Below are 14,366 nucleotides of genomic sequence, written 5' to 3'. Positions count from 1 at the left end.
CAGATGCCAATTTTTTACTCCGTTATAGTTGAAATTTTGCACAGGGAGTAGAATTGCCATAGTAGCTATGCGTGCCAAAAGTGGAAGTCTATCAAATTCTGTCCAGACCGAGTGATATTGAAATGTATGTATTTGGGACAAACCTTTATATATAGCACCCAACACATTTGACGGATGTGATATGGTATCGAAAATTTAGATCTACAAGGTGGTGCAGGGTATAATATAATCGGCCGCGCCCGACTTTAGACTTTCCTTACTTCTTTCAATTTCATTTATTACTCTTCGACTATTAAGACTCCTTAAAGTATGCTACGAATATTGTCATGAATTATTGTGTCGATTAGGCCACTGTCATCTGTTTGCCAATAAAACAATACCTATTGGTCTTGGTATTTTTTTGGAGGTGACGCTGCTAAGTACTCATCGGACCACCCTCGTAGTACCACCACAAGATGAGAAAATAATGGGAAAAATCTTATTTGGACAAAATATAAACAAAGCAACTTAGTCAACTCTTTGGGTTTGAATTGAAAATTGCTTTAATATTCCTATTATGGTCAAATCATTTATCAATTTTCATTAACTCTTCCACAGAATGAGGGTAGATGGATTTTTTTTTATTTCATTTACTACGCACCGACTACTAATGTAAGACTCGTTAAAGAAATTATATTTTGAGTTCATATAAATAACGGATTTTACCCAACTCTTTTGGTATAAATTGAAAATTGCTTTAATATGATCAAATAATTTATCAATTTTCATTAACTTTTCCACAGAATAGGGATAAAATAACTTTTTTTTAAGTTTATTAACTACACACCGACTATTGCCTCGTGACTCCCAAAAGTATGCTACGAATATTATCATGAATTAGCTTAACGAAAGTGGCCAAACTTTCATCTGTTCTGTTTTCGCCCAAATAAAACAGTTTCTATTGGTCTTGCGGTACTTTTCGATCAGGAGGTGGCGCTAAGTACCTATCTTCGTTTTTAATCACAAAATTTGACTACCTTTGAAAGTTGACTTTAGTTCGCAGTCCTTTAAAATCCTCTGTCTTATTATTCTAAATTATCTTTTATTACATTTTTCTGTGTGTACTACTTACTCGACTATATCGCACAGAAGATGATGTCCTATTAAATAGGCGTCTCACCATATTGCGGCGTTCTGGTGAGAATGCAAACATACCAAGGCAGGCCACAACAAATGTAACCGAAAGTATGGCCGCTAATATGCCTGCAAAATGGTAGAGAGGTAAAAGCAGAGATAATTTAATTAAAATGAAAAGTTAACCGCAAGAAAGAACACAAAACGAAATTTCGCAGGAATAACTTACTTCCTATAGAACCTGTACGCTCAGCTGGATGGTTCTCCGTACTTTCTGTGGGATACCAGGATGTGGGTTTTGGGGTATGTGGCTTAGATGTGGGAGATACTGTAGTAGTAGTTGTAGTAGTGGTGACACCTTGTTCGCTTAAACCCAAAAAATCACAAATATCTGGGGTTTTTTGAATATACAGCAAATTACACTAAAATGAGAAGAAGAAAACAAAAATGTTAAAGATATTTGGAATTTTTGGTTAAAGGTGGGTATTAAGTTCGAGTTTAGGCGATAAAAACGTCATTTTTTCACGATTACTTTTCTTTAATAATCCATTTTAAGGAATACAAACTTTGTGAAAATTTGCTTTGGGCGTTTCCCCATCAAGTTATAATAAAATTTGCAACAAATATATATGATTTTGTGAATTTTTCTTACTGATTTAGTTTTCACTTTAGCGATTTAAGCGGCTAAACTCGAAGTTAATACTCACCTTAAAGGTGAATATTTTTCCACTAAAATCAAAATTAAAAGTGCAAAAACATACATAACGAAGAGTCTATTTTTAACAAATCTTTAACAAAACTTGTATGAAAAAGTTTTCAAACGTACAATTTCATATTCTAAAATTAATCGATTCAATAAAGTAGCCGTGGAAAATAGCTGTTTTTAGGCTCGAAAATCGAACATAGTCCCCACCTTAAGCCAAGAAAATCAAAAGGATATTTCAATGATTTTCCAAAACTTTTTTTATCTCAGGTAAACTTAATTATCTATTGTCTAATAAGCTATAATCAAAAATGAAATCTTCAATTATATCTAGATTTTCCGCCTTTGCCAAAAATGTAATTTTCTTAAGTGAACTATAATGCAAGTTATCACTACTTTGCCGCCATTGAGATATGCTAGACGCCATGTAATGTTTTTTTTTGTTTTTTTTTTCCTTTTTTCTTCATCTAAAAATAACAACTCCCAACCTTAGGTATTCTTTTAAGAAGCACCATTACTAGATAGACAATTTGTAAGTCAGCCAACAAGCAGTGAGTGCCAGGAAGCAGCCAACTTTTTGAATTTTCTTGTTTGTGCTTTATCAAACTAACGCCTGGAAGTATGCACCATTCTTGTGAACTTATTTCTTTTTATTAGTATTTGTACATTTCCTTAATTTTTCTCCCCTTGTTTCTGAAAAAGTAAGATGCTTTACTTTTGGCGCATACCTTTTACTAAGAAGCTTAAGCATAATATAAGTGGTGCATATTGCATTACAATTTTTTGTCTGCTTTTACTTTAACAAATTATAATGATAATGTCTGAAATTATCCCTTATCATGTAAGCGACGTAAACAAAGAATAAATAAAATTGGCGGATGTTTTCAATTAAATGGGAAATCTTAATGGTAAACAAATGGGATACATTTTACATTAGACATAAAAAACTCGAAATTTGTGAAAAAAAATTGTAATTTTTATAAACTCTAGATTTTATAAATTCTAGATCCTTATGCGACTAGTGATTATCACTAATTGTTAAAACTGGATACGTTAAATTTTTTTAATTATAATGATGTTGAAGAGTTTAGTTTTAAAAATAAAAAAAAAATGTTTGGTATTTGATTTTACTTCTATTCACAATGAAATATAATGAGGAGTTTTTCGAAATAATCATATTTGCGGGTAATATGTTTTCAGAGTAGTTCAATAATATTGCCTTGCAATTAAAACATTTACGTCACCATTGAAATGTTTGTTATTATAACGAATTTTGTGAACATTTAAATTTTTTAAGAAAAAAAAAATTACCGCATACTTTTAGGATATATGAATGAAACGAATATGAAACGTTAATTTTATTAATTATAATGATGTTCAAGAGTTTAGTTTTAAAAATAAAACAATTTTTTTGGAACTTGATTCTATTTCCATTCACAATGGAATATAATGAGGAGTTTTTCGAAATAATCATATTTGCGGGTAATATGTTTTCAGAGTAGTTCAATAATATTGCCTTGCAATTGAAACATTTACGTCACCATTGAAATGTTTATTATTATAACGAATTTTGTGAACATTTAAATTTTTGAAGAAAAAAAATTGCAGCATACTTTTAGGATATATGAATGAAACGAAAATGAAACGTTATTTTTTTTAAATTGTAATGATGTTCAAGAGTTTAGTTTTAAAAATAAAACAATTTTTTTGGAACTTGATTTTATTTCCATTCACAATGGAATATAATGAGGAGTTTTTCGAAATAATCATATTTGCGGGAAATATGTTTTCAGAGTAGTTCAATAATATTGCCTTGCAATTGAAACATTTACGTCACCATTGAAATGTTTATTATTATAACCAATTTAGTGAACATTTAAATTATTGAAGAAAAAAATTGAAGCATACTTTTAGGATATATGAATTACTATAAACATGCCATTTTGACTACCTGTGATCTCGGATTCTAAACTAACCCTTAACGAAATTGTCGTCCTAACTGCCGACTCTGTTCAAATATGATTTTTTTAATTTTCTTTGATTAGTCCATTATTGTCACTCATGTATACTATTAGGTGAATTGCGGTATCACAGGTGGTGAACTTAGTGCTAGTATATCTAAACCACTGGCCAAGTAAGAAATTTTTCATTTGTATAACAGTTTCAGTATAACAGTTTAAAACAGTTATACTGCATAAATTTTACATATTAAACTACTAAAGGTGAAGTGAGCTGGTTAAAGCATCCTTAAGCCATTAATGTACATTGTAAAAATATTTATGGAACTGCTATCAATGTTTTGGTTATGTGCAAGTTAGTCTATTGGTGGTGATGTGCTGGCCGATTCTATGACAATGGCTTTTCTTATAGCAGAGTCCGTCCGGCATGTTACGCAATTTTTGAAACCACAGATAAACAGTTTGAAACATTCAGAAATATCAAGAGCCTTTCTGAGAGGGGCAGAGAACCCACGGTGATGTTCGACCGAAACCGGCAGTAGCCATTTGTATGTAAAGCTGGTATACCAACCACATGCACCACGATCTCTCTAGCTTTCTTACTCTTCACATACGAATGATTAAATTCACATAAAAGATGCAGTATCCACAAATGATAAGCAATCTCATGAAGAGGTTAGCGGCAGTCAATAGAAATTCGAAAGTTTTCCGGGCAAAGAATAAAGCCCACGGTTTCAGACACAGCTACTAATTACAAAATATACTAATTCAATAATTACAAAATATATATGTGGACATTTTCAAAAATTACAGAAAAAATTTTAAAAACTAAGGAGTCCAATGAACTCTATAGACTATATTAGCCTGAAATAAATCGGGCTGCCACTTTAACGTAACGAGTCCTTCTTTTGAATTAAAAAGTTCTGCTGCAAAATCAATTCAAGAAACAGTGAATTTTATATGGATTTCCTGTAGAGCAAATTTAGCTTCAGCTGCATTAATTTCGAACTACAAATGTTTAAACGTCTTAGCCGTCAAGCCTTCACAACCTGCAGCATTACCGTTGAGAATTTCTAAGTGACATTCGCAATAAAAGGTGACACCCTCATTTCACAAAAGTAGTTTTATAAAGAAAAAGTACCAATTAAACGCATGTATATCAATGTTCTTATAATTCTATAAAGAAACTTTTTAATTTACATTCTCACAAACTCAACAATAATTCTCCATCTCCATTTTATCAAAAACCATTCCTTTGAATTTAATATACAGAAGAATAACCCGGTTTATCTACAATGCACAATATTTTCTTTGCATACTTTTAGGCGGAACAATTGTCTGCTGAGAACATTATAACACAAACTGCTCACAAATTTAGTATTCATCCGGAAAATTCGATAATTTGTTAAGTCACCGATTTTAAATCAAAATGTATTAAAATGTACAGTATAAATAAACGTACTTAAAAAGTGGCACGGTATGATAAAAAGGTGGCATACATTTGTAAAAAGTATCATATTTAGTGGCACTAGCAAAAAAGTAGCACAAAAGTATCATCGCTTGAAAAAGGTGACACAACAGTTACACTCCTCCTCCTTCCCTCTCCAATGCCAGTCGCTCCAATTATGAAATTGGTTCGAATTAATTTTTCGTTCATCTGTATTGAGTTCTAGAACATTTTTACAGCTTGGCTCTCTTTGCTCCTAAACTATATTTGTTTAGAAAGAGCCTTTTCAATGTCCAATTAACACGATTTTATGGTAAAAATTGTTATTTCTATAATTTATTGCATCCTAAGCCAAATACCCCAATTTTCGCGAAGCTACGTTAAAGCAGAGCAAACTCTTAAACCGTATGACGGATATATATCCTTATCCTTCCTATATAGACGTATACGTTAGTTAGACACTTAATTGTTAAAATTAAATTAACTCGTAAGAAATAAAATTCAATTTCCTTCTCTTTAACTTGCCGTTAAAGCCTAACGGAATTAAATGGTTAATTAAGAGATTTACCTTATTCCCAAAATTTGTAGCATACTTTTAGGATCAATGAATTGCCCTTAGATTTATATTCTAGGCCAACCAAATTTCCGTCGCACCAATATAAAAATGCTGTACTTGGGTTTATGTATTTTTCATTGTACATGTTCATAAGATTTATACACAAATATACAAAATAAAATAAATTTCGATAATTTATTAACACTTTAAAATCCCCAGACAAACTTCTATTATTGTCTTAGAGAATTATTACAAAAAAACAATCATTAATAAAACTTAATATTAAAAAATTCTTTCAATAAACAAATATCTCACAAAAAAAAATCTCATAGCAAATAAATTGATTTAAATTTGTCCAAAGTAGTGAGACAAAGACTTTCTCTTTATTTGCCTACGCAAAAAAAAAAGTTTTTCTTTTTAAACAATAATTACCCAAATTTTTCTTTTTACACAAAGAAAAAGCAAAAAGGACATCAAACGTTTAAGATACAAATGACCCAGCCTAGCTGGGGAAGGTTGAAAAGCCAGCCTTCATTCATGGAATATTACCAACATATGTTTCTTGACTCCACAATCACAAGACTTTGGGAAAATGTAAATCATTAAAAATTGTTGAGGCCAAAGGCATTTCGTACTATTTTCTCATCTGCAGGATGTGTTTTATATTTATATATATATTTCTTGTTGTTGTTGTTGCTCCATCCAAGATCCAACATTGCTGGGCCACATTAAAGAAAATATGGAATGGTCTATGTGGTGTGGCCACGTATTTGCGACTGTTAAAGACATTGCCATCAGCATCATCATCATCATCGTCGTCGTTGGCGGAAAACAAAAACTTCAAAGGTTTCGTTGTTTGGTGTTGTTGTGCCCATTTGTTAACACCGATGTGTGGGTGGGTGTGGGTGGGTGTGTTTCTCATCTTGTTAACAGATGACGGGGATTTCAACGCTTGCCTTTGTTTGCCATGTTAGCAACGTTAATGATTTGCTTATATAGAAATAGCGGCAGCAGAAAGAAGCTGGTGCATAGTAGAGTGGGAGTGACACAAACACGAGCATCATATACAAAAGATAATTACACGAAAAAATTGCTTCTAGCAAGTTTTCAATGCAATGAATCCTTGTTACAGGACATCAAGATATTATATAGAAATTGAAAAGAGAGAGAGAATGGGAAAGAGGACCCGATACAGACCAGCTATCCCTCTTCTCATGGGGTGTTTGCTGTTGCCAGCAAAGTAAACATTTATTTCTACAACATTGCCAAGCATTTAAGATGAGAATAAAAGCAAAACGAAAATCCTGGGATAAATTACAAGTCTTAATAGAAAAGAAATTTTATTACATTGAAACTCAATTAACACTTCAGAAGAATCAAAAACAACAAAATGTTTATTTAATTGAAAAACAGTCCAATTATTATAGAGGGGAGAGGAGAGAGAGATGACATTCCGTCTTATGATTGAGCTTTCAATGCCACCAACTGTTATCCCATATAGCATGGGATGAAAGCAATACAAATTTCAATTTATTTTTAATATTATTTAAGGGGGCATTGTTGACTGATCCTAAAAGTATACTTTTATTTTTTGAGTATAAATGGAAATTTCTTTTCGCTGCAAGGCAATTTTGCACGAATGCTGTTGTATATACTGTTTTTTTATAGGTTATATCCCAATTAACCTTTCCTATGTTTTTTTTAAGGTTTTTGTGGGTTACCAGAATTTTTCATAACCAAATTGATTGTATATTTATATATTTGTTGTTGTAGTGTTTCAAAATATTTTCCCATTAAATTTAAGTTTTGTGGTGGCACAACCTCATAAATTTTTGTTTTACATATATGAAATTTAATAAAGTTCTAGTTTTTAAACGGCATAGTTTTTTACCTATGGTGTATGGCTTACAATTTGTAGCATATTTTTGTGCGCAAATTTGCCGAGTTTTGTTGCTTTCACGAAAACGCGGTTATTAATTGGAAATTATTTGCCATAAGATGTGGATATTTATTTTCCATAAAAAAGCTGTAATTGATTTAAATAGAGTTGGTTATATAAATTTGTTGATAAATTATATCCTCATAGCTTTTTATTCCTATATAAAATGATGGTGCAGCAGTAGAATATATTTCCTAAAAAAATCGATTTTCGAAAGAAAACTAAAAATAAATCGTTTTATAGTTTTAAAATATTTGTATTAAAAAAAATAAATCTAAATAACTTTATTATGCTTTAAATTATATAAGAAAATAAAAAAGGTATAAAATAAATTTAAACAAGTATATACTGCCGTAAGTTCGGCCAGGCCGAAGCTTATGTACCCTCCATCATGAATTGCGTAGAAACTTCTTCTAAACACTGCCATCCACAATCGAATTACTTAAGTTGCGGTAACGCTTGCCGATGGCAAGGTATCTTAAAACCTCCTAACACCATCTTCTAAATTGTATGTAAGTCCATACGTGGTATATATTAAATCAAAAAAGATCGATCCAATACGTATATAATTCAGTTTGACAAAGTAGACATAAAATTTTGACAAAATTTTCTACAGAAATAAAATTTTAACAAAATTTTCTATAGAAATAGACTTTTGACAAAATATTCTATAGAAATAAAATCTTGGTAGATTATTTTTGGCTCTAGTGGCAACCATGATTATGAACAGAATAAAATTTGAACAAAATTTTCTATAGAAATAAAATTTTGACAATGATGAAAATTTTATTATGAACCGAATAAAATTTTAACAAAATTTTCTCTAGAAATAAAATTTTGACAAAATTTTCTATAGAAATAAAATTTTGACAAAATTTTCTATATAAATAAAATTTTGGTAGATTATTTTTGTCTGTAGTGACAACCATGATTATGAACCGATATGGACCAATTTTTGTGTGATTGGACCAATTGTTGTATGGTTGTTAGCGACCATATACTAACACCACGTTCCTAATTTGAACCGGATCGGATGAATTTTGCTCCTCCAAGAGGCTCCGGAGGTCAAATCTGGAGAACGTTTTATATGGGGGCTATATATAATTATGGACCGATATGGACCAATTCTGGCACGGTTGTTAAAGATCATATACTAACACCATGTTAAAAATTACAACCGGATCGGATGAAATTTGCTTCTCTTGGAGACTTCGCAAGCCAAATCTGGGGATCGGCTTATATGGGGGCTATATATAATTATGAAACGATGTGGACCAATTTTTGCATGGTTATTAGAGACCATATAACAATATCATGCACCAAATTTCAGGCGGATCGGATGAAATTTGCTTCTCTTTGAGGCTCCGCAACCCAAATCTGGGGATCGGTTTATATAGGCGCTATATATAATTATGCACCGATGTGGACCAATTTTTGCACAGTTGTTAGAGACCATATACCAATACCATGTACCAAATTTCAGCCGGATCGGATGCACTTTGATTCTCTTTGAGGCTTCGCAAGCCAAATCTGGGGATCGGTTTATATGGGGTCCATATATAATTATGGACCGATGTGGACCAATTTTTGCATGGTTGTTAGAGACCATATACCAACATCATGTACCAAATTTCAGCCGGATCGGATGAAATTTGCTTATCTTTGAGGCTCCGCAAGTCAAATCTGGGGATCGGTTTATATGGGGGCTATATATAATTATGGACCGATGTGGACCAATTTTTGCATGGTTGTTAGAGACCATATACCAACACCATATATCAAATTTCAGCCGGATCGGATGAAATATGCTTCTGTTAGAGGCTCCACAAGCCAAATCTGAGGGTCCCTTTATATGGGGGCTATACGTAAAAGTGGACCGATATGGCCCATTTTCAATACCATCCGACCTACATTGATAACAACTACTTGTGCCAAGTTTCAAGTCGATAGCTTGTTTCGTTCGGAAGTTAGCGTGATTTCAACAGACGGACGGACGGACGGACGGACGGACATGCTTAGATCGACTCAGAATTTCACCACGACCCAGAATATATATACTTTATGGGGTCTTAGAGCAATATTTCGATGTGTTACAAACGGAATGACAAAGTTAATATACCCCCATCCTATGATGGAGGGTATAAAAAAAATCGGTTTGTATTAAAAAGTTAAAAAGTACTTAGATTCATTAGCTATTATTTTTTTCATAGTTTATTTCTTTTATTTATGATACACTAAAAGTCCAAAAATTATAAAAAATTAAATTTAATGTTTTTGTTGGCACAACCTCATAAATTTTTGTTTGACATATATGAAATGTTATAAAGTTCAAATTGTTTTTTTAAGGCATAGTTTTTGTGTATGGCATGACTTACAATTAATAGCATATTTTTGTGCGCACATTTGCGAGGTTTTGTAGTGTTGGGGAAACGCAGTTATTAATTGGAAAACATTTTCCATAAGATGTGGATATTTAGTTTTCGTAAAAAAGCCGTAATTGATTTTAACAGAGTTGATTACACAGACAAAAAAAAATCACGAAAATTTTTCCAATTAAAATCTTAATTGAGTTTTAAAATATATTCAACCAAACATTTAATTGATTCAAAAATTTGTTTATTTGAAACAAAAATCAATCACAAAAAGTAATAGTATCAATTAATTTTTTTATTGGATCAATTAATTTTTTACTTGACTTTCAATAAATTTTTTTTATTGATACTATCATTTCTGTGATTGAAGACATTTCAATTAAAATTTAATTGCTTCAATTAATATCGTGATTGAAGACTCAAAATATTGTTTTGTGTGTATATAATTTTTTTGTTAAATTATATATTATAGAATAGTTTTTATTGCTATATAAAAAAGGAAAACTTACAAAATTTCATTGGAGCCTCCAAACACCAAATTTTTTTCCCCACGCAGTGATGCTGGTGACATTTCTGAGTGGGTCAAAGTTTCTCTAAGCGATTTTGCCGCAATAAGAAGCACCGTCCGGGCTCGCCCATAAAAAGGGAGACCCCCCTATCATTGAGCTAAACATAGAATCGCCCAGCACTCATTAATAAACGAGAAGTTCATCACTTCTGGCGTCACAATGAACTGAATAGTCTAAATGAGCCTAAAATAAACGGGCTGTCACTATAACTAACCTAACCATAGTTCCACAATATTTTATTAATAAAATTAAATTTTAATAATCTGTGAAAATAATGAAAATTGGTTCTGATTATTTTAGACCGTTTTATTTAACTTCATCCACTAGTAGAAAATTCTTCATTTTATTAAGGAATTTTGTCATTCAAATTGAACGAAGCGATTTCATAAATACAATGAAACTTTTTATTATGGTTATAAAGTTGCTATTAAATAATGAAAAAATTTCATGTTATTAATGAACACTCTCGTTATCATAATACAAAATGTTCGTTATAGCAATGGAAAAAATGTGATTGACTCATTTTTGTAAGACTTGGCTTTTGCGTAGTTTCTCTTAACTGTGATGCTGTCACACTCCCTCCATATGTTGAAAATAGTGCATTCGGAAATAATTAATTTCATTAAATTGATTCCTTAAATTTTGACTCAAATATAAAGAAAAATCCCATTATAACTATAATTGGAAAATTCATAAGATAGTATAAACTCTTGTTAAATTACAAGAAAGCTATTTCATCTAAAGGAAAAATAATTGAGTTTTGCAATCAACATTAATTAAATTTTTAATTGATCCCGAAATCACGAAATTACTTCATCCAATTAATTTTTTATTGACATTTCTACAATCACAAAAATAATAGTATAAATCACAGAATTAATTAGAAATAAAAATATGCTTGATTAAAAAATTAAATTAAATTTTTTTAATTAATTCTGTGATTTATACTACTATTATTTTTGTGATTGTAGAAATGTCAATAAATATTTTAGAATTTTTTTTCTGTGACCGATTGTCTCAATTTTATTTTATTTTTCGCACCAAAGAACATCACTTGTCTAACATTTCGTTCTTCAGAAAAGAAAACTTTTTTTTCAGTGAATCTATGACATTTTAAAATATGTTCGCCATTCATATTTTATTGGTATATACCCCCCAAATCTGAGACACTACCTAGTGGCTACTACTTCCACTTTCTTTTGATATTGGTTTTCTTCCGCACTAAGAGGATTATTTCAGAGCTTTGAAATGTAATTAAATATTTTATTTGAACAAACTACATATATACATTATATACACATTTTGTGTCAAATGATAATTCTTGCCAATGGTCCTTTAGAAAATTACAAATAATCCTGTATTTAAAAAAATCTTATGTTTTACAAAAAAAAAATCTAAAAACAAAATTGCATAAGATAATTAAATAATATAATTATATAAGAAATCTGAAAGTATACTTTAGTTATAATTAAAATTAAATAAACTATTTTATATAAGGCATCCTTTGAGAATCTTAAATATTTTAAATAATAAAAGAAATTTTCCTAGACCATATAATATATTGCCATACTTGGTAATAGCAATATTTTATGAAATTATTCATGTATTCTTGGACAATTATTGTTTACATATTATTGTGACATTTCTCACAAATGTAGAAGGCACACACACATATATTTATTTAAATGTAGTATGCTTTTAGGCGTTCATTGAACTTTGGTCTGCACATGATGCCATTGGCTATGGTCTAATATATATACACACACACATTTGTATGCATATACTATTGTGAATGTATTATAAAGTTGCTCTGGCATTTTTGAATTGGTATTTAATTTGAAAACCAAAATCTATTTATATTTCCAAGTTTTATTTGTCTTGGAAATTTTTTGGAGTCCTTTTCGTTTTGTGGTATCTGGTAAATGTGAGCGTATAGGGATGTGTACATACACATAACTGTCTTAATACAAACATCTTTATCAGGCCTAATAGCAATTCTAGTCTCAAGGGCTCAAACACTTGAAACTTTTTGCATTTTCACCCTCGCCCCTCCTGGGAGAAACACAAAGAAATGAATTCATTTAAGTTTTCTTTGGTGTAGTTGTTGCTATAGCAAGTCAGTGAGTGTGTATAAGTCTGGTGCTACGAGTATGTGTGCAAAAGAATGCAGACATGAATGCAAATAAAAATACTTTTGGGTATAATTTTCCACAATTTTTAAAGTGTTTCTTAAAAGCATATTTTTGTTGCAACTACCACCACCATCTTTGTTTAATCCTCTTCATCCATAAACTCTGAAAATTCTCAAACTTCTCGCATAGTATAATGCTTGCCAAGTGTATAGAAATTTTTGCCAGAAAATCCACTCAAAAATAGCTATAAAATAGTGGTGTACTATGGTAATAATGGGTGAAAACTTTAAGGAAACTAATTAGGAAAAGGAACTGGAACTGGAAGCTCTTGCTAACTTCCCACGAGGAATGAACGGAGATATACATGCATCCATAGAGCTGTTAAGCATTATGCACAGTGCAATGTAAAATTCGTTTATAAAATTATATTCGTTTAAAATAAATTTAAATAAAATTACTTAATATATATTATTTAAAAATATTTTATTTAATGATAATTTAATATTATATCTCATAATACTTTATAATAATATAGGTAATCGAGAAAGTAAAAACTATTCTTATTTTAAAGAAGCAGTCTTTGGCTCGGAATCACTAAAAAAGCATTGGATCCAAGTAAACTTGTTTAGTGTTCTTTCAATTTTTTGTATATTTTGGTCGACCACTTATTTAGTCAATTTTCGCTACACTGAACAAAATAATTTCATCATGCCAAAAAATTTAATCTCCCTAAAATTCGAATGTGTTTTTTTGCTTAGCATAGAAGACGCATTTCTCTAATATAAGTTTTTTTTTACTTGTCTGAAATTTTCCCCCTTTTTTAATTTAAAAATTTAGCGAATCTCCCAATTTATATATTTTTGGTTTTTGTTACCTTTTGCAACTTCTCAAAATTTAATTTTTTTGTTAGTTAAATTAAGCCAAAAAATGACCCAATTTGATTGGTAGTACTGCAGATACTCCAATGACGCCAACGACATCTATTGACAAAATAAAACAAAAGAATTTTTCGACCCTTTATTATTGAGTAAATAATTCAACTTTCAACCCATTTCCAACTATACAAAATTTCTTTGAATTAAAAATTGTGAACCACGGTTCATTTTGGCATTTCACAAACTTTTATTTGCTGTTGCTGTTAAGTGCATAGCATTTAGCATTCCTAGGATGTTTAATTAGCACGTTTAAACGTTTATTATACTCAAGTGGTAACAATTTCTATAATCCACAAAAGGTTGTTTTTAGAATTTCTCACTTTTATTTTGGAATTTTATTCTTTATTTACAAGTATCACTAATGCAAGCAGAATAAGAATCTTATATGACGAATAGAAGAATAAGAGAAAAAGGTGTAGTCAGTTTTAATAACTGTTGCGGATAGTAGAGGAAAATATCTCTTTCCTTTTATAGGCCATGAATGGAGATTATTAAATGACTACGTTGCTTTCATCGTCCATGAATCATACTTTAACCACCCTATTGAAGGTTTTAATGGTGAAAAACAAAATCTCCACACAAAACTCTCCTTCTTTTACCACTCTAGCATAAAAACTTTCATGTCATGAAATTATATTGAGG

The 14,366-nt window shown here is 30.7% G+C and overlaps 2 protein-coding genes across 3 annotated transcripts in view; one reads left to right on the top strand and one right to left on the bottom strand.

Moving 5' to 3' along the window:
- The window catches only part of Lerp (lysosomal enzyme receptor protein), a 393,366-nt gene that overhangs the window by 2,312 nt on the left and 376,688 nt on the right, over nucleotides 1-14,366 (bottom strand). Inside the window, exons 15-16 of the mRNA XM_075292902.1 lie at nucleotides 1,343-1,535; nucleotides 1,112-1,242 (exon numbers count right to left, since the gene is read on the bottom strand). Coding sequence (XP_075149017.1) covers nucleotides 1,112-1,242; nucleotides 1,343-1,535 — 324 coding nt within the window. The remainder of the gene's footprint in view (nucleotides 1-1,111; nucleotides 1,243-1,342; nucleotides 1,536-14,366) is intronic.
- Nucleotides 1-14,366, top strand: part of Tl (toll like receptor) — a 174,950-nt gene that overhangs the window by 104,456 nt on the left and 56,128 nt on the right. The window lies entirely within an intron of this gene.

Source organism: Haematobia irritans, chromosome 1, assembly GCF_050003625.1.
Source record: "Haematobia irritans isolate KBUSLIRL chromosome 1, ASM5000362v1, whole genome shotgun sequence".
NCBI lineage: Eukaryota > Metazoa > Arthropoda > Insecta > Diptera > Muscidae > Haematobia > Haematobia irritans.
Note: the sequence above shows the minus strand (reverse complement) of the source record. Positions and strands in the feature narration are given on the sequence as shown.